The 20,948-nt window shown below is 44.2% G+C and overlaps 1 protein-coding gene across 1 annotated transcript in view; it reads right to left on the bottom strand.

The window, feature by feature from the left end:
• Window positions 1-3,777: 3,777 nt before the first annotated feature.
• fam117bb (family with sequence similarity 117 member Bb) overlaps window positions 3,778-20,948 on the bottom strand; it is a 40,220-nt gene continuing 23,049 nt past the window's right edge. The window contains exons 3-8 of the mRNA XM_066686728.1: window positions 18,987-19,079; window positions 17,537-17,650; window positions 9,317-9,460; window positions 8,977-9,208; window positions 7,465-7,588; window positions 3,778-7,300 (exon numbers count right to left, since the gene is read on the bottom strand). Of these exons, the coding sequence (XP_066542825.1) occupies window positions 7,027-7,300; window positions 7,465-7,588; window positions 8,977-9,208; window positions 9,317-9,460; window positions 17,537-17,650; window positions 18,987-19,079 (981 nt within the window). The 3' untranslated portion in view covers window positions 3,778-7,026. The remainder of the gene's footprint in view (window positions 7,301-7,464; window positions 7,589-8,976; window positions 9,209-9,316; window positions 9,461-17,536; window positions 17,651-18,986; window positions 19,080-20,948) is intronic.

Raw genomic sequence — 20,948 nt, 5'->3', positions numbered from 1 at the left:
AGAAATGGAAACCAAATCTAAGATTAATTTATTCATTCATCTTCTGTAAGTGCTTCATCCTGAGCAGGGTCCCTGTGAAACATTTACCACAAATGAAAAAGAATAGTGTTTAATGGAAACATAACAGCAGACACCATGGAGAAAGTCATATTTTGCTGTCATATGATAAGAAATAACAAACAACAACAACAAAGAATATATAAGATGCCAATGTTTTACTATTTTGTTATTTCTTTCCTGACATTGATGTGTTATTTTTGTACCAAAGCATTCACACTCTGGTAATTTCACATGTAACTATTTTTTTTATGTCTTTGTCTTTTAGAATCAAACTGAAATCTAAAATTTGACCTCTTTAATATAATAAAATAGTATATCTTTTCACTAGAAAACAGTTATACAGATCCAAGTTATACAGACACACACACCACTGAAATATGTTTTTTTACATTCAGGGTGGGGCTATATTTGATAAGATAAAATATTTTTGATGCAGTCTACTACATATATGTATATCAGCGTGTTTTATATGTCCTCAGAAACCCATCTTTGGAAAATGGACACATCTGATGGACTGTATGCTTTTCCACCACTGTGGGGAGACATGTTCAAAGGAGCTGGACCCATTTGCAGTGTGGTTTGAAAAAGGTATGTGAACAATTTGTGTGTGTGTGTGTGTGTTTAATCACACTTGTCTTTAACAAATACCAGTGCAGGTGTCAGTATGGGCGATTTTCTGTGTACAGTGGATGATAATGATGATCATAACCCGTTATTGCACATTCATTGTTTATTTTTGAGCAGGAAATCTCAGTCTCAGCATTCCACAGCAAAAACAGGAAAAGATTGGTGGAGGCACTGGACCTGGAGAAGTGCTTCTGTGGAGGACTGTGTTGAACCAGCTGATCCTTTGTCAGGTTTAAACTAACAGCACAGTGTCTGAGCTGAGCCTGTAACAATGAGGGTTGCACGCTCAGGGCGAAGAGAAAAAGTGAGGAATCTGGGCCTGTAATCCCAGGCTGGGAGTGAGGCCTGTCCCAGACTGACCCACAGGCGGAGAGATTAGAGAAAGAATAGCTCCAAGGCCTGAGAGAAGAGCTTTCAGAGAGGGACACAGGCTGTCTCCCACATCCTCATACATTCAGCATGTTTGAAGCCAAATGGCACTGTATCACCACAAAGAGAGAGAGAGGAAGAAGAAGGTTGAACGAGAGGATACCGTGTGAGTGTGAGAGAGAGAGACATGTGTCTGACAACCTGCCAACACTGATGCTTTGGAAGTTAATGAACAATCAGCCAGGATTGTTTCTGAACAGCTGGCAACCTTCAAAAGGACACATCAACCCCAAACATATGAAGCAGGACATGAGATTTGAGATCGAGCCCTCCCTCATGTGATTGGGATCATGGCGATTGCTTATAAATAACAAATACAGAAACATAGCAAGTGTGGGCCCAGGAGTTGGCTTCAGAGAACTAGGGCGGACATGGTCCCAAAAGCAGTTGTAATAATGTGTTATTAGTGTCTTGCTTTAACAATGTATATCAAAAAAGGAGAGGCATCTTGGTCCATTCAGTGGAACCCCTTGCTGTGCTAAACACATGCCAGCTCCAATTATCTGACCTGGCTTTAAATAGCCTACCCTCTACCCCCTCCCTGCACAATTCTTATAGCAGACCAAACAGCCTGGGCCTGGGATGTATGCATGAATAGAGTCTGGTCTCCTCGTACCCACCAGTTCAGTCCATCTGCCTGGAGCCCTTCCCCCAGCTCACTCAGCCACAGAGTGCAGGTTCATATGCAGTTTGTGTAGATATTATGAGGTCTGAGCTCTGCATTGTGCTGTAGGATCTTTACCGTTGCACACCTGTGAGAGTCAGTGCTCATACTGTGTGTGTGAGTGTGTTTAGTGACTCTGTGTTAACTGATAATGACCCACGCCGGTGATGAATGGTCTTCACTGGCTGGCTGTGGGTCATCCTGTACAGGGCTACGGTGGGTGGGGGCATGGGGTTATGGAGTCACTGGGGAAAAAAGCCCTTGTTTGAATAAGGCCTCTGCACTGTCCTCCGTGTGAACATTTTTGTCGCTACATTCACAAAAGCCCTGACAAAAGAGGGGGGGCTGGGTCCACTACTGGACATTGGCTGGAAAGCTTGCATGACTGCACCGTTTCAAACATCGTTCGGCCATTACCCACACACTAACCCGTCTAACACCCTCACACATGCACAGCAGCACTGCAGCCCAACGCGTATGAACTCTGTAACACTGTACACAAAGCAGTGCACTACTGAGGTCAGCACACAATGCAAAAAGGTCCCATTCATTGCGCTACACTCCCAACTGTCCAGAGAAACGTGTAGCCTAAGAGTAGCCAAGAAAAGGAGCTTAGAAAGGAAAGGAGTGTTTCGTGGGTAAAGTAATGACTTTCTTTATTCAGACGTAAAAAAGTAGCAACTCAGGAGATAAACTGTGTGGTGATGTTGAAGCCAAAATTGCTCCCCAACAAGACACAATGAAATTAAACAATAAAAAGGATTAGTGACTGATAATGAATGGCTAGAATATGACAAAGCACAAAGTACAGTGTTTTATTCACTGAAATATTTATCCATTTAAAAGTACACACATAATCTTATTAGTTGTGTAAATATAGCTATTTACCACTCAATTTACCACTACAGCGTATTTTATTCTTGTAGGTTACTGTAATGCCAAAGCTTAAGAGCCTGACAGGAAATGACTTTGTATTAACTTAATATTTCCTAATTCATTGTCTCCAAAAGTGTTGGTGTTTTTCTTCCACAAATGACCCCTGAAGACTTTTAGAAAGTGTAAAGTTATTGAGAAGTATAGTATAGGCTCACAGTGAGTGTTCCCACCATTCTGTCATTCCATTTTACAGCCTATGGTTTACACACACACACACACGGCGCCTTGTAAAGCTCAGACATTATCATCAGATCATGAACTGTGGGATTTGTGCAAGAACACTGAGAAGAAAAGGCCCGTGAACTCGTCAGTGCTACAGATGTTTCGGTGTTTTTGTTTAAATGCGCTCATGTTTGCGTGCAGTTAGAGAGAAAATGGGAGGCTGTTTTGGTTTCATCTTTCTGTTAAGTAACACAAGCCTCAAAAACATTTTCAAATACTGAGACCGCTCATCTTTGTCATATGAAGCGGTTTCCCCCGGGTGCTCCGGGTGCACAGTCCAAAAACACACGTTGGTAGGTGGATTGGCGACTCAAAAGTGTCCGTAGGAGTGAGTGTGTGTTGCCCTGTGAAGGACTGGCGCCCCCTCCAGGGTGTATTCCCGCCTTGCACCCAATGATTCCAGGTAGGCTCTGGACCCACCGCGACCCTGAACTGGATAAGGGTTACAGATAATGAATGGATGGATGATATGAAGTTTCATGTAGTGTTTAAACATTGGTACATATCCAGAACATACTCTTCACCACAATTCATACCAGTCTCATGGACATTTCAAAGTTTCAGATTGGCGTTTTAGATAGCTGTGATTCATCAGTCAACACAGTCATAACACACAGACCCCTGGACACTAAAACTCACTAGGAATGTAGGGTATGTCCCTTTAAACTGAGGCTTCTCATATGGAGAGCTTTCCTCTGTAGGGACGTCCTCCACTAGGGGGCAGGAGTGCGTTCTTCTGAGGAGTACTTGGGGGGTTGTGTGTGTTTGTCTTTATGAGCCCCAGAGTGCCGAGAGAAAAATGTTTTCATTACTTCAAATTTCTGATCTCAGCGAGGGAAGAGCTACATCTCTAATGATCCTTAGGGGTAAAAGGTTCTGTTCCACATTGTTGGGTTTTCCTTGGACATTCACATTAGCACTTCTGACGAGTGAGCGTATAAAGAAAACCAGATTTATTTTATGGTAATTACAAAAACACTTAAGTCAGCTCCACCCAGCTGTGCACAAAGTAACCACCACCTCAAAGATCTACATGTTGCAACTGTGACTTTATTTTTTTTTTCAGCTGGAGAGTACATGAACTGTATGAAAGGAAAAAAAACCCAAAACAAAACAGAGAAGACATACCTTATAAAGATTAAAATGTCAAAGGCCTACAACAGTGTTCAAGCTGTGTTTGAGTACATCTAAATGTGCAATGTAAGGATGACTCTGAAAGACACGTCTAAACTGCGCTTTGTAAAACACATTATTGCATCCAGTATCCCCAAGTGTTTACTGAGGAGTAGGTCAAAGGGGCCCAACTCTCTTTCTTACAAACTAAGTAGCACACTAATAAGAAAGAGTAAATTAAGGCCTCCGTCCTTATCAAAATGTATTAAAATTGGCCCTACGCTGAAATTACTCTCTACTTAAATATAGGTAAATATACTAAGGAAATACAAAATGTAGTCGAAAGCACAAAGTCTATTGTTTTCGAAAGAGAAATGGCAAGATCCATTCGTTGGGGAGAACTTAATGTTTTCTATTCCTGAGTATAGACCTACAGCGGTAATCGTTAGCTGTTTGAGAGTGTGGATTTCAGAAGGTTAAGGGATTTGTTGTTAAAAGCTGAAACTGATCTGCGACACTGGCAAAAAGTGCGACAATTTCTTGTTTTTCAAGTTTATGGTTTATGTTTGTTTTTAAAGCACAAAGTAATACCTTAAAACGTTAAGCAAAAACAACAGCCCAAACACACCCTGTTCAGCAAACCAAGCCACTAATGTGATGGAAGCACGATTACGCAGGCACTCCACGGCTTTGGTCTTCGTTTACTTCCTCTACAAGGTTTGAGCCCAAAGACTAGTTTAGTTGGTCCTGCAAACCGAAGGACAGCTGACTAGTTTCTGTGTTGCATTACGTCTCCTAATCATTGTGTCTTTTCTACCTCTCTCTCTCTCTCTCTCTGGCTTCAAAGCACCACTGACTGAGTGTGCACAATAGCAGCCATTTTCTTTGGACAGGTCTGTAGACTGATCACAATGGCCTCTCCTAATTGCCTTTGAGCCAATAGTTGATTATTACAACACTTAACGAAACAAAAGAATAAACAAAAACATCACAAACGATAAAAAATTAACTACAGCATTACAACCGAACATTAATGAAAGACTTCGACCACTTGGCAAGGAGTGTTTATTATTACTGTCAGCGCTGTGACACTGAGGAGAAGATATTTGGGATTTGAAGAGTCCAGTTACGAGGAATGATTGCTGTGTTATTGCTGTCTTTCTAAACCACAATGAACGATGATGTTGTACTCGAAATAATGGACGTTATTTGAAATATTAACGTTGGGATTAGGGCGGCACGGTGGTGCAGCAGGTAGTGTCGCAGTCACACAGGTTGTGGGTTCGATTCCCGCTCTGGGTGACTGTCTGTGAGGAGTGTGGTGTGTTCTCCCTGTGTCTGCGTGGGTTTCCTCCGGGTGACTGTCTGTGTGGAGTGTGGTGTGTTCTCTCTGTGTCTGCGTGGGTTTCCTCCGGGTGACTGTCTGTGAGGAGTGTGGTGTGTTCTCCCTGTGTTTGTGTGGGTTTCCTCCGGGTGCTCCGGTTTCCTCCCACAGTCCAAAAACACACGTTGGTAGGTGGATTGGTGACTCCAAAGTGTCCGTAGGTGTGAGTGAATGTGTGTATTTGTGTGTGTGTGTGTGTGTATGTTGCCCTGTGAAGGACTGGCGCCCCCTCCAGGGTGTACTCCCCGCCTTGGGCCCAATGATTCCAGCTCATCCAATTCCGCGACCCTGAATTGGATAAGCGGTTACAGATAATGAATGAATGAATGAACGTTGGGATTACAGACCACAGATTATGCTCTGAACTGGAATAATTGACTGTGCTACGACAAGGTCCAGGTCCAGATCTGTGAACTAAAAGAGGTACAGTTTAAACGCTAACTCAAGTTTCATGAATCTGTCGCTTGATGGAATTTCAGAACATTTTCCCTCTCAGTGTCACAGTGCCCTCATTCAACAGTCTGAGCTTTATCAGTCAGTGAGAAAAGAGAGAAAACACATTTAATTCATTCTGGCCATCGGTATCTCTTCATTCACTTCTTTTTCTCTCTCTCTCGCTCTTTGTTCCCTGATGTGTTTGAAGTTCAGCATTTGAACCCAAACGCATTTTACGGCCAAGCAAACAAAGGCCTCCCGTTTGCAGAGCACTCGTCCCCTCACTCTCTCTCACACTTTTTTCTTTCTCCTCATTTTCCGTCCCTCTCACTGGCCATGCATGGAGGGAGAGAGAGTGAGGGGGGGTGTAAAGGCCAGTGGAGGTCAACCAGTCCAAAAAAAAAAAAAATCTCCTTTTTTTTCTCGCTCTCGTTCTCCACGTGAGCTCTTAAGCATACACAGAGACAGGGAAGCAGTCCAGGAAAACGGTCGCTACGACAGAGGCCTTCATCAACCTAGCATCCATAAACCAGGTCTCTTGGTCTTGTCAGATAACCCCTACATATTCAGAAGACACCATTTGTATCCAATGATGCATTACTCCAACTCTAAAAAAAAAATAATCCAGTTCTCCAAATGAAATACACAGCAAACTATTAGAAAACAACAGTCTCTCAGTCTCTCAAGCTTTATGCTCAGGGCCAATGAGGAAGAAAGCTAGGCACGAGCCGATGCACTCTTCATCTGTGTGTGTGTGTGTGTGTGTGAGAGAGAAAACAGTTTGATCCAACTGTCCATGCTCAACTACAGCATTCATGATTCATCCACGCATCTCCACTGTTAATCAGTTGTATCTATCAAAGGTAGGAGCAATAAAAATATATCTATGCTTCACTTATCACAAAACCCTCAGAAAAGATTGCCTTCTGTTCTTTTAAGTATTAAAGGACAAACCTAAAAAGCTGCATAGCAAAGAGCAGTTTCGGTATCACATCAAATATAAGCTGACATTACCAAAATAAAGCTCTAATTTCTTCTTTTTTTTAACTGTGTCTACCTACTTATTGATCTTTTAAGGTCTGATTTGTAACATGTGCTGTGCTTAGTTTGTGTGTCGTGGACACGGTTGCCGGGAGGCTTCTTTGTGTTTGCATATCTAGCTCTCTGGGTCCTCTAAGTGTGGTGAGAGGCAGGAGGAAGAGGATGAGGAAGGTTGCTGTGACAGGGTGCTGGTGCCCCGGGACACTTTCTGTTCCGGCTCGGTGGGGACGGGCCCAAGAGCGCTCTGGTTCTTCAGACTGAGCTCCGGAGCAGGCAGAAGAGGCTTGAGGATACTGACCAGACAGAAGGCCGAGCCAATCTTGGGGACAAAATTGACCTTGTTCCTGTCTGGGCAGAGGAACTGTGGGATCTCTTGTGGAGGTCTGGGCCTAAAAGAAGAGCAAGAAAGACAAATAAATACAGAGGGAGAGAGGCAGCCAAAATGACTTATCATCAAATCATAGCCAGTGCATTCCACAAAGGAAGAGAGAGAAGAAGGAGATTTTACAGAGAGAGAAAGCTAGGATGTATCAAAACAAGGGGCAGTACTGACTGTGTTTCCTCTGTGAAAACCTTGACTCTCTCGCAGCCCTCAGGTGGCTCCCGTTTGAACATGTAGCTGTTATTGGGTTTGGGTGACGATGCGTATTTGAGCAGAGGAGAGCCAGGAGCCAAATCTGTCAACAGAACATGTGTTACTGCTAGTTTCAGTGAGAATGACTGCAAAGCTAAGAACAGCTTTACTCAATCTAATGATGCAGGGGGAAAAAAAACAGGTCCTGGTGAGTGTTGTGTCAATTCCAGCATAATTTACGTATCCAAACGCAACCTCTGTCATCTGTTTCTGACTTGTTTTAGTAGTTATGATGGGCTAATGAGCTCTCCAAGTCATCGGAAACCATCCGAAATTTGATTTGCTGACAGCACTGAGTGTAAGGTTTTTATTTTATCAAAATGAAACTTCTTATTCCAGTAGTGGATGGTGGCAAACCTTTTCTAGATGCAATTTATTTTATTTGTCCCCATTTAGTTTATACATATATTAACTCTGCCTATTGGCTACATAATTAATGTTTATACAATGTGTGAATGAGGTTGTGGGTTCGATTCCTGCTCCGGGTGACTGTCTGTGAGGAGTGTGGTGTGTTCTGCCTGTGTCTGCGTGGGTTTCCTCCGGGTGACTGTCTGTGAGGAGTGTGGTGTGTTCTCCCTGTGTCTGCGTGGGTTTCCTCCGGGTGACTGTCTGTGAGGAGTGTGGTGTGTTCTCTCTGTGTCCAAGTGGGTTTCCTCCGCGTGACTGTTTGTGAGGAGTGTGGTGTGTTCTCTCTGTGTCCAAGTGGGTTTCCTCCGCGTGACTGTGTGAGGAGTGTGGTGTGTTCTCCCTGTGTCCAAGTGGGTTTCCTCCGGGTGACTGTCTGTGAGGAGTGTGGTGTGTTCTCCCTGTGTCTGCATGGGTTTCCTCCGGGTGACTGTCTGTGAGGAGTGTGGTGTGTTCTCTCTGTGTCTGCGTGGGTTTCCTCCGGGTGACTGTCTGTGATGAGTGTGGTGTGTTCTCCCTGTGTCTGCGTGGGTTTCCTCCGGGTGCTCCGGTTTCCTCCCACAGTCCAAAAACACACGGTGGATTGGCGACTCAAAAGTGTCCGTAGGTGTGAGTGAATGTGTGTGTGTCTGTGTTGCCCTGTGAAGGACTGGTGCCCCCTCCAGGGTGTATTCCTGCCTTGCGCCCAATGATTCCAGGTAGGCTCTGGACCCCCCGCGACCCTGAACTAGATAAGCGCTTACAGATAATGAATGAATGAATAAAAAAAATGTGATTATCTTCCATGTTTCCAAACACAAAGCACTTAAAAGGCAAAGAGTTCATATTGATGACTTCATGGGACAACAGGACCCTCTAATCTGTGCATACAGTTAGCAGTCGAGCAGTGGCATCAAACCAACTGTGCTGAACCAGCCCTGATGGAGGCCTCACTAATCGTAAAAATTACAAAATAAATGATACTGCTAAAGAGTGAGTGAGAGAGTTTCTAAGTTTGTGTGTGTGTGTGTGTGTGTGTGTGTATACCTTTGTCCCGGCAGTCACTGAGTGGTTCCTCATTGGGTGAGGGGCTCTCACTGCAGGGCTCGCTGGGTATACTCAGGAAGGCTGGTGAAACAGACTGGGACCGGCTGCTGCTGTTGCTGTGGTTACTTCCAGTCAGGATGCCTGAGGGTGTCTGGGTGTCAATGCTGCGGGAGCTGGCGCTGCGCTGGCACAGTGGAGGGGGTGCTCGGTGGCCATCAGGGACATCTTGTGGCTACAGAGGGAGCACAGATTTGGTCAACTCCTACCTAGTCGACACTCAGAACCCAGACGTCTATGACGACTTTGAAATACGCAGCTCTGTGACGTGAAAGCTACTCACTATTAGCTGATCTTCTTTCTCTTCTGAGTCTCGGATGATGATGCGCTCAATCTCCTGGTTCAGGCCCTCAACGCTGTTGCGGAAGCGCGAGACGGAGGATTTGGAGATGGGGATGGGGATCAGGACGCTCTTTGGAATTGGAGTCTGAGACAGAAAAAGAAAGCCAGACCATGATGCAATGTTGGGGAAGAGATTTAGCTGAGAAAATGTGTCTGTGAACGTGTGTAAGTGTTCTGACCATGTGTGTGTGCTCGCGGGAAGTGGGTGGGTGTATAAGAGCATATTTGTGTCTGCAGTCAGGAAACAAAGTGGTATTCTCTAAAGGAAATTTGATAAGGAGCATGATGAAAAGATTATAAGAAGGGTAACGGGAACCAAAGCAAAAAAAAAATAAAGTGCAGAGGAAGGCCGTACTCCAGCAAGCACAGCATTAGTAAGCATATGATGACAGTGGTATATGCATTGGTCCACTACTTCTGCACATAAACACACACACAGTCTGCAGGCTAGTGTGACAGGAGCTGTGTGTTGTGTGCTCTGCAGATCTGCAAGTTATGTAACCCAGTCTCCCTGGCAGATTTCTGATTCTGGCTTCTGATTCGCTGAGCCACAGGACCGCCTGACTATACTGAGACACATATAGCGATAAGGGGACAACCTAGAATCACATGCTTAATTTAAAAAAAAAACAAAAACGGACAAACAGTGATGTACTCATTGATACTAACTGCACAATTCAGCTACTCCATGTAAAATATGTCACAAAACAAGACGTGGGTCATCAACACTACAACCATGTGGGTTTCAAGTCGTCAGAACTGGGTCTGAACGAAGAGAAAAGGGGCAGAAAAGGAAGAATAGCTTCACCTTTCCTGAGAGCCCACTTCCAGTCATCCTTCTTCCTCCAGTCTCTGTTCTTCCTCTCCCTCTCTCCTGCTCTTGTGTGTGTGTGTGTGTGTGTGTGATACTCAGCTTGGGCTCAGTGGCAGCCTTTCTGGCTCACTCTCTGAGCCCCCTCCCTCTCCATCTTCTCTCTCTCTTTCTCTCTCTCCTTACTCTCTATTGCTATCTCTTATTCATTTCTGTCTCCCTTATTTGTTACACTCCCATCTTATATTTCTCTCTCTCTCTCTCTGCCTCTCTCCTTTATCACTCCTGTTCCCTTGCTCTCCCCCTCCTCACTCTTTATTTCTTATCTTTTTTATTGTCTTATCCATTTATATCCTGTTGTATTTCTTTTTTTGTCTCTCTACCCCTCTCTCTCTCATTGATCAAGCCTTCCTTTCTTTTCCCACTTCTTTTTTTTTTTTTGGTTGACCATTTTCCTAAATTATGCTTAAATAAAGGGTCCAGAAATCCTCTCTCTATTCTTTCTCCCTCCCCCTCGCCTGTCTAAGGCTTGGTGGAGAAGGAAACAATGTGAGGGCATTAGGAGGATGTGGCTGTTCTGTGTGGCCCCGCCGTGACAGTCTCTTTAAGCACGTCACATCAGCCTGCGCCCGGCACCCTCTTTAACATCTCTATACAGCCAGGAGCCCCTCTCTCTTTAAACTCTACACACAGCACCACGCCAAGCCCACCACAACCTCACCCCTCTGGGACCTCTGAGTGAGCAAGATTGTGCGTGCGTGTGTGTGTGTGTGTGTGTGCGGGCGCAAACGTATGTGTGATAGCAATTAGATAACATGAATCATTTAAACTCCCAGAAGACCCTACTCCCTTTCCTTATTTAACCCCTTTTTAAAAGCCTACAGGTGGGCCCCACACCACAGATCCTCACTCTACACGACTACATATTAGGTGTGGATTAATTACAGAATTTTAAAAAGGCTTAAGATGAATAAATCCATGACAAGCCTGCAGTGGCTAAACATGATTCCTAGAACATAAATTAAAAACAACAGACCAACAAACTCGACCTCTGAGGTCAGTTGAAAACAATAAGCTGGTTAAGAGATGCTGTCTATTTCCTAGCAACCAGTTGCTAGGAGATAAATATTTGTTTACGTGTCAGATTTCCAGTTTCTTGCTGGGACATCCAGCGCTGGTTGAGATGTGGGTGCCTCTGCCAGTGCACAACGACGAGACAAAGTGATCACAGGTCACCGGGTCGTTCCCACACTATCAGCACTATTGATCTGATGTAGCCAAGAAGGGACAGGAAGGTCAGAATCTAAGTGATGGCTAAAGAAAAGTGCACAGAACAACCAATGGCCTCCAACGGCCCTGTGAGCGCAGACGCCGCACTGTCAGCTCCTGTCCCGTCTGAGGTGTGCAGCCGAGCTGCATGGGGGAAGAGTCCAGGCTCCTCTGGAGGGAAAAGACAATGGAAAATGGTGCTTCTGTCTAGCGTTTGTATACTGTGAGAGGTCAGAGGCTGAGGAGACAGAGCACTCCGAGATAATGCCCAGTTTGCTGATATAAATTCTACCCCTGACACTGCTTTCTCAAGGTTAAGCTGGAGGAGTAGGTTATACAAATAACAACTCCTCCTTGGCTAGGGTTATTTTTCATAGGACTACGATTCTAACTGTTTAAATCCTTTACAGTATAGTTTTGTATAAAGGGACACATCAAAATCATATTTCAAGCTATTTAACCTTGGCAGTAAGTGTTTTTTCCCCCTCAGAATAGCATTAACATTACCAGTACAAATGATTAATACCATACACCCTGTTACTTCCTGTCAGTGCATGTGCAAAGTTCTCTGGAATCAGCACAGTGTTTTGTACCAGTACCAGACCAACGTGGTTGTACTCCAAATAAAAATATCTGGTTGTATCTGTGACCTTTTTTAAAGGCTTAGGCTACAGTATAAATATAGGATAGTTAAACTCCAAGGGTGTTAGCTTGTGCTTTAATCTGCTTTTATGTGCTAGCCGTAAGAAGAGCAACCATCAAAGCAACATTAGATTGGTCGTAAGTCAACATCATTTTGGGGTGATACACAGCTGGTAAATACTTGACTGTCTCTGGGCTTACTCATGCCTTCTTGGGACATTTACTGGCAGTAAGTAGGCGGCCTTTCTTTCCTGGGTTTGTGCTGGTTACTACAACCTGCCTTTAAAAGAGGAGGTCAGAAACAAGAATGCCTTTCAGTCGTCTACAGCCTCTGATCGCTGCAACGGACACATTCACATCCAGTCTTATTGGACCACGGTGGCATTTATAAAAGCAGAAGATTCACAAGGCCATGGCTATTGACCAGTTCTGAACTCAAAGCTCTGCAGACTGCTTTAAAAACACAAAAGGCATGACCCCTCACACACACCGTCTATTTTTCTCTGGAGGCCAGGAACATGTCCTTAAGCTTGAATACATAACCACCCAAGCATTCCCAGTGCTGCTTTATCGCAGATTAAACCAAATTCCAGCCCATTTCCTCTGTTGTGGCCTGCCGTATGAATAAAAGGCTGAAACAAATCAGCACCCATCAAATGACCGATGCTCCCATGTGAGTGAAGCAATCCAAGAAAAGCACATGTGAAACCACAAGCTGACCACAGAAGGGGGCACCGATCTGAAATCTGATCAAACTGGAGCGGAACAGAGCAGAATGCTTCATCATTTCCCCTCAGCAGGCCAAGAACAGCATGAGAATGGCCTAGTGTTCTCATGTCCTACACTAGTGGGCGCTGGGGAGACGGAATCTGTGCCAGAACGATACTCTGCAAAGCGAGACACACTTCAAACACACACAGACACTTGAAGCGGAGCAGTGAGGAGTAAGGCTGAACCGCAGTGGTCAATCATTGATTTTCTGACACAGCAGATGACAGGCAAAATATCCAAAGCTATGAAACTTGCTGGAGAATGAAGGCACAGGAAGCAACATGAAACAGACAGAGACAGTCTATGTGCAAAAGTCTCTGGACATAATGCAGCTCAGGGCTTTAAAAAGAATAATAAACCAATCTTCGACAAATCTAATAAAAATATACCACACACAAAAGCTCCCTTTACTTTAATTCAGCATGTCAAGGCCAGTGAATGAGCACACATTAATACAGCTGCTCTTATGTTAAAAGGGCCCAGTAGTACTTCCTGGACATGTGTTTGTGTCATGTGTTGCTAGCCACTTAGCTGCTAAGCCACCGATATTAACCAAAACAAAAGAGCTTCCAGTGTATTCCAGTGATGATCTTCCATTCTGAAAATAATCAAAACCTGGAGCAGTTTATCCCACCACCAGTACGCCAAAATTATGATCTATAAAAAATAGAATAGACCAATCACCAGTCATCCTGACAATGCCAAAGAAAAGTGTTTTTTCCCCCATGTTTTATGTCTTTAATAGTGATGTTGTAGGATGTTTGTGTCCATTATGAAGTTATCAGGAGTGTTTCAGTGTTTTTAAATGCAGCACAGTTCTGAACATCGATGTCATTTAGAAACATAGGCTCATGATCATGTTCCAGGAGCATCCAGTGTCTAGCACATGTTAGTGTTTTAAAAATATGACTGTTCTTGAAGTATAAGTCATATCAAGGCCCTCTCTTGCACTGGCCATGCAACTTTTATTCTCTCTCTCTCTCTCTCTCTCTCTCTCTCTCTCTCTCTCTCTCTCTCTCTCTCTCTCTCTCTCTCTCTCTCTCTCTCTCTCTCTCTCTCTCTCTCTCTCTCTCTCTCTCTCTCTCTCTCTCTCTCTCTCTCATGCCATTTTCTTGACTGACACTTCATCTTTAGTAGCTCTCAGAGGACATAATGGAGAAAAGAACCACCTCCTACAATCAACTCCCTACCCCCACCATGAGTAAAATCAGCCACACACACACACACACAGGGGTCTTCTTTCAGGCTGTCCCTATATAACTTTATCAAACAACTCTTCCCATAGCAGCAATGGAGGAAAGACAATACAAACAGAGAAAGAGAGAGAGAGCAAGAGAGGGATGGCAGGCGCCCCTCTGGTACAGGTGTAGTGGTCTGTGCCAGTGGCGGAATAAAATACCTCTCTGAACATACACACAATTAAAACAAGTCAATCTTCTCATGTGCTGCCAAAGTCAGGCAGCAAGATACCTTCCATCACCCTTTTTTCATTAGAAGTATAAACATATAAACACACACTCTCTCCAAGTCTCAGAACAAACCCCTGACAGCTCAACCATGATCTAGAAACAAGCCCCCTCTGCTCCAAATAAACTCAAGCCTTTTATGATTAGCAGGCCTGGCTATGCAAGCATATCGCTCTCTCTCTCCCTCTCTCACCTGCTTCCCATTAGGCCTAATGTGAAGCAGAGAGCTGCCTCACGTAGGAAAACTCCCTCAAGCAAATAAACCTCGACCAGCGAAATGAAAATGCCATGCAGGAAAACTCCCACTATTCAAGCTATGATCAGAACTAGAGGAATGAAAAAAAATAATGAAATCCATTATTCAAATCAGTAAAAATGACATATGCTGGAGAAGATAATAAATAGGCAGTAAACGTGTACGTGCCAAATCAGAGACTCAGTTACTCCAAAACATAGACGGGCATTAGAACCCTAGGACATCATGTCTATGTGTTTCCTCACACTCAAGCCACCCAAGCAAGGAAGAAAAAAAATGGCCTTCAAAGACAGGACCAAAACAACCATCTGAGAGAAGAGTGCTTTCCTCAAATTTCTACTAAGCTTGAAATATCCATCAGAATATGACAGGACCTGACTGTGTGTGTTGGGTCTGGACAGGATTTCACATTTCTCAGTTTTCAAAGTCCTTTAACATGTTTGGATCATGATCTACGCCACCTTACTTTTATTCCCACTTCACTTTCCCCCTTAAATTGTATTACCTTAAACAATTCTAGCCCTGACACCAAGGTCCAACGAGGTAAACAGGTCAGTAGCAGAGAACAAAGATGTTTTGGATGGTGGACAAATATACATTTTTAAACAGAAATTCAAAAAAACTACAGCTTGGTAAGTGCTACTCCTTTGTTTATAAACGACAAACTGCAGAAGCCAGAGGTTTGGTGAATCAAAGTACTAGTTTGAATATATCAGTACATAAATATATGAAATGTACCCAGTTTCTATAGATTACAGATAATATTTCCAGCCGTGCGTGTTCTCCCTGTGTCCGCGTGGGTTTCCTCCGGGTGACTGTCTGTGAGGAGTGTGGTGTGTTCTCCCCGTGTCCGTGTGGGTTTCCTCCGGGTGACTGTCTGTGACGAGTGTGGTGTGTTCTCCCCGTGTCCGTGTGGGTTTCCTCCGGGTGACTGTCTGTGACGAGTGTGGTGTGTTCTCCCCGTGTCCGTGTGGGTTTCCTCCGGGTGACTGTCTGTGACGAGTGTGGTGTGTTCTCCCCGTGTCCGTGTGGGTTTCCTCCGGGTGAATGTTTGTGACGAGTGTGGTGTGTTCTCCCCGTGTCCGTGTGGGTTTCCTCCGGGTGACTGTCTGTGACGAGTGTGGTGTGTTCTCCCCTTGTCCGTGTGGGTTTCCTCCGGGTGACTGTCTGTGACGAGTGTGGTGTGTTCTCCCCGTGTCCGTGTGGGTTTCCTCCGGGTGACTGTGAGGAGTGTGGTGTGTTCTCCCCGTGTCCGTGTGGGTTTCCTCCGGGTGCTCCGGTTTCCTCACAAAGTCCAAAAACACACGTTGGTAGGTGGATTGGCGACTCAAAAAGTGCCCGTAGGTGTGAGTGAATGTGTGTGTGTGTGTGCTGACCTGTGAAGGACTGGCACCCCCTCCAGGGTGTATTCCCGCCTTGCGCCCAATGTTTCCAGGTAGGCTCTGGACCCACCGTGACCCTCAATTGGATAAGTGGTTACAGATAATGGATGGATGGATTTCCAGCCGTATTACACAGGGCCATTTTGACTAATGATATTATATCTGTTTAAAATGCTTGAGTTCATTCAAAGGTTTCTTCTGAAATAAAGTGTACTAATGGAGTTTCTTCTGCTGGAGTTTGGGTTTCTACTGCGTTGTTCTGGTTGATCAGTTCTGCCTCACATGTAGCACTCCAACTCATTACCCAAAGGTGCTGGGCTTTATACCCTTCTAACAGACATTTGCCACTTTGTATGGTGACTTTAGGCCCACGTGAGACTGCTCCAGTGTGCCCCCAGTCTATTGGCAGTGGTTTTAAATGGATATCACAACATGCTTTGTGCGCACTGCTGAAAGCCTGGGTGAACTTACAAGGGATGTCTGGATTCTTCTGTTTCTGTCCACGAAGGACATTAGACCTAGAAAGCGCTTAGAGCGAGGCTAAGCCGTGTATTCATGTTCATGGGGACAATTTGAAGTGTTTGAGATCAGTAGGGCCTGCTTTGGGTACAGTAAAGACCATTCAACCCCATTCAACTCACTCAATACCGTACAGCGACAGATGGTGCTCGAGTCTGCCACAGGCACTTTGGGGGGAAAAGAAAAAAAGCAGCCACACAACAAGCCCCTCTCTCTCTTACACACATACACACACACACACACACACACACACACTCCCACCGAGAGGGGAGGCCGAACGGAGTGTGGCCTTTAATTGACTGGCTGGCAGATCGGGTACAGTACAGAGCAGACGGGCAGGACATTCGCCACATGCGGGATTATTTCATGAGCAAACACAAAGCAGGCAGAGAGAAAAGAAAGAGAGAGAGGGAGAGAGTAAGTTGAGAGAGAAAGAGAGAGAGAGAATTGAGAGAGAGGGAAACAAATGTGGCTGCAGTAATTTATTCACTAATTCCCTCCTCATGAAGGGAGGCCTTTCACAGTCAAAGAGTCTTCATGCTTGCACCTGGCCTTGCCGATTAAGCCCCACACACACACACATACACACACACATGCATCCACATACACGCTTTCAGACCAAACCTCACACACTACTGTCACACACTCAAATTCACCCTCATCATTATTTCGCAGTCTCTTTGTGCCTTGTGTGCGCATGTGTATGTGTGGTGTCTGTTACGATAAGCAGTGCAGTAATTAACATGGCCATTATGCATTCTGTCAGTTAATTAAGGATACAGCCTTTATAAATAATCCTGCCAGGGATAGAACCCCAACCTTATCTGAGCTCAAGTTTATCAACAGTGTCACCATTTCCCATAGTGCACCATCCATCAAGGCCTTGCACAGCTTCACTGAGACCTATTTGTTCTAATGCGGTAGTTTTAGAAACTTTCATAACACTGACGTGATTTATGATCCACCTTCTAAACAAATGGGGGTTTACAGCTGCTTTGCCTCAGTGCAAAAGAGAGAGAGAGAGAGAGAGAGAGAGAGAACTCACCTGTGATTGGCTGACGGAGACATGGTTGCCATTAAAGGGAGATTTACGGTCTTTATCACGATGGTGACGACTGATGTGCTTACTGCGCTGGAGCTGCTGTCTCAATTTAGCAATCTGACGAAGAGAGAGAGAGAGAGAGTTAGTTTTATGCTATACTTTTATTAATGCCATCAGCTCACGTTCCACCAGTTAACACTGACATGAAAATACTGATAAATTCAGACCCTCACTCAGTCCACATTAAAACTAACAGTTAAAATGAAAAAATAATAATTACAATAGGTCAGTAACACAAACACAAATCACATCATCTCAGATTCTCATTCTAACACACACACACACAGCAGCCCAATGCGGAGAAGGACAGTGTGCGGAAGGAAGGGTTCTGATGTCCAGCCCGGCTCGTTTAATCAATAAATGAGTAATGGCAGGGAGTGGAGGACCGTATGATATGTTAGAGCAATCTTCCTTTCAGCTGCAGCACAAAGGTTCCCAGCCTGTAGACTCTCTAACATTCATAGACACATTCCCAATACAGCAGGCCTCAATAGAGCGGTGTGGGCTCTGTGTGTGCTTGTGTTTTGGGATCATTTCAGGACAGAAATCTCCTGACTGTGAGAGAATGTCTGAGATAACAGCGCTAATATACAAAGAACAACAACTGATGCAGAGTTTTAAGAGCCCTTATCGTTTTCATGGTTAAGACTTTATTTCTGTATGTATGCATGTGAGTGAGTGTGTGTGTGTGTGTGTGTGTGTGTGTGTGTGTGTGTATGCACTGGTTAGTTGAGTTAGTGCTGGGTTAGAACCCTGTTTGCCTGTTGGCTGCCTGAGACAGACCTGCAGCGTAGTTTGGCCTTCAATTCATTTCACTACAGCGTGTGAAAGAGCACATTTGGCCCAGTGACTTGAAGGAGAATGATTAACTCATTAAGTGAAACACACACACACACACACACAAAAACCACATGCACACAAGCCACACACACACACACACACGCACGCACACACACACCAATGTATTCCCATATAATAGTAAGGGTTTGCAGATTGGTGAGTACATTTTTGTAATAATAGTCTAATAATATACTTATATTAATCAAATTTCCTGGTCACTGTTGTGCAGTGCACTACTAAGCACAAAGATTCATCTGGGACCATGTTCAGCCACAGTAACTGCCTTACAGCTTTATAGAATAGAGAAATTAAAGGCTTAATGTTGAGATCTGTTCAGGGAGCACACACACACACACACACTGGGGGTTATAACATGAGGTGAATTTGGGCCCCCAGAATTTTAATAGTGAAACACAGCACCCCCTCCACCCCACCCCCCAGGCAGCACTGCCCACTGTGTGCATCCAAAAGACTAAGAGCATGGCCCTGACCTGAGGAGAAGAGGAAGGAGTAAGAAAGGGAAAGAAAGAATGGGGGAGAGTGGCGTCCTGACCTCTTTAAGCTGGTCAGTGCTGCCCCAGGATGCCGAGCGTTGGTGACAGCTCCGCCTCTTCTCCTCACTTTCATCCAGCCACGCACTGGGGGTCTGAGAGAGAGAGAGAGAGAGAGAGAAAATATTACTGTAACTAAGTTGAAATGATCAGAATTGTCCAGTGAAATATAAAAACCTGTAACTATAGTGAAGATCGTCAGCTTCAGTGAAGAACTGTGTTTTTTAAAAAAAGCTTGAATGACCATGATCAAAGAACACTTGGTGAAGTAGAATCATAAAAAGAGAATCCGAATTCTGTACAAGCATCACGAGGCAACGCAATGATCTGAGGCTGATTTAGTTTGTCAGGCCTTGTCTCAGTAAAATTAAGTCAGTTCAGTACTTCAGCTGACAGTTCAGTGACCAGGTTTTTCCCCCCATCAGTGGACATCATCTTCCCTGATGGCATGGGCATATTCTAGGACAACTATGCCAAGGTTCATCAGACCCATTCTGGAATCACAGAGTCCTGACCTTAACCCCATTTAAAGTCTTTGTGCTGTGCTCGAAAAGACTTTAAGGTTTGCTTCAAATCTCCCACAGACAATACCACATCTCAGCCAAAGATGAATGCAAATCTGGGTGGAAGTAAAGGTTTTGTGGCTGCATAATACGAGTGAAATTATACCATAGCAAATGCGTGCCATGATGCAAGCTACAGGCATTCGAAAAGCATATTAAAGTGTGCAACAGGTACAAGAAGGAGAGTGGGAGAGAGGAAAAACCATGAGAGATAAGAGAGAGGGAAAGAAAAAGAGACAGACAGATAGACAAAGTTCACGTCACACTATTGTTCTTTTTCTTCCGAATGTTAAAGAAGGTACTGCAATATAAACACATGACTTTAAAATCTATCTGTGGAAAATAACTGGAGAGGTCAAGTAGTCAGTCATCTTAAATAACTGCGATAATACAGTTATGTAATAATTGTGACAGGTCGACTCCCTCAAATACTGTTTCAAAAGCCAGAGCACTGCTCCAGGTAACCTCCGAGCAGAACTCAACACACACACACACACACACACGCGCACATATCAATGCCAGCTTGTTGCTCAGTTTATCATCCAAAATTTTAGGTTAGAGCAAAACTAAAGGTGTGCATTTTTCACCCAAGAAAATATAACAGAGGAACATAGGCAACCCGCCTGGGCCTGTAGAGACAAACACACACACACAATATAACCACATAGATCAGTTTAACAACCTATACACCCTGATCTTACACTGTGGGACCACATTCCACCTGGAGATAATGACTAGTGCTGCAAACGCAGAGACACACAAACACAAAGGCAGGGAACCTGAGCTGGTCCACAACCACAGGAAGATAAGAAGAGTTAAACCATATATACCGCCTGATGCCTTTACCACCGTACAGCAAACAGCTCTGGCAGAATTATGAGACTACTGTATTCACACCACAGAGAAAATGCAATCATAAGACACATGTCAACAATATCACGCATATATCCAAACATTTCTAGACAATCGTCGTAACTTCCTGTTTTTGTTTACCGTATGAGAAAAATATGATATAAAATCAAACTCATACTTTTCCACTGAAACCAAATGTAGTTAATCAGCCAAGACATGTTTAGTGTACAAGCGTGTCTTCTTTAGTTTAGTGCTGGAGCTACACAACTAATAAAGACCAGAAATCAACAGCCTAAATTTTTAACACATGCTCAGTTCACTTCCACAGCATCCAGGTCTTCACTGAGGTCACACACTCAGTATTTTTCTTATGTGGTTTAGAGCCCCAAATTACTTATTACTTGAAATATAAAAAAAACACCCAAAAGGGATATTAAAGTGCTATTTATCTCAGCAGTAAGAGTTTAGTTCCTCAACACCCCCCCCCACACCACACACACAAGATAACCCTAATATTAAAGTAAAGACAAATAACATTGTCACAGCATG

Source organism: Hoplias malabaricus, chromosome 12 (assembly GCF_029633855.1).
Source record: "Hoplias malabaricus isolate fHopMal1 chromosome 12, fHopMal1.hap1, whole genome shotgun sequence".
NCBI classification, from domain to species: domain Eukaryota; kingdom Metazoa; phylum Chordata; class Actinopteri; order Characiformes; family Erythrinidae; genus Hoplias; species Hoplias malabaricus.
This window is presented reverse-complemented; position numbering and strand designations above follow the sequence as displayed.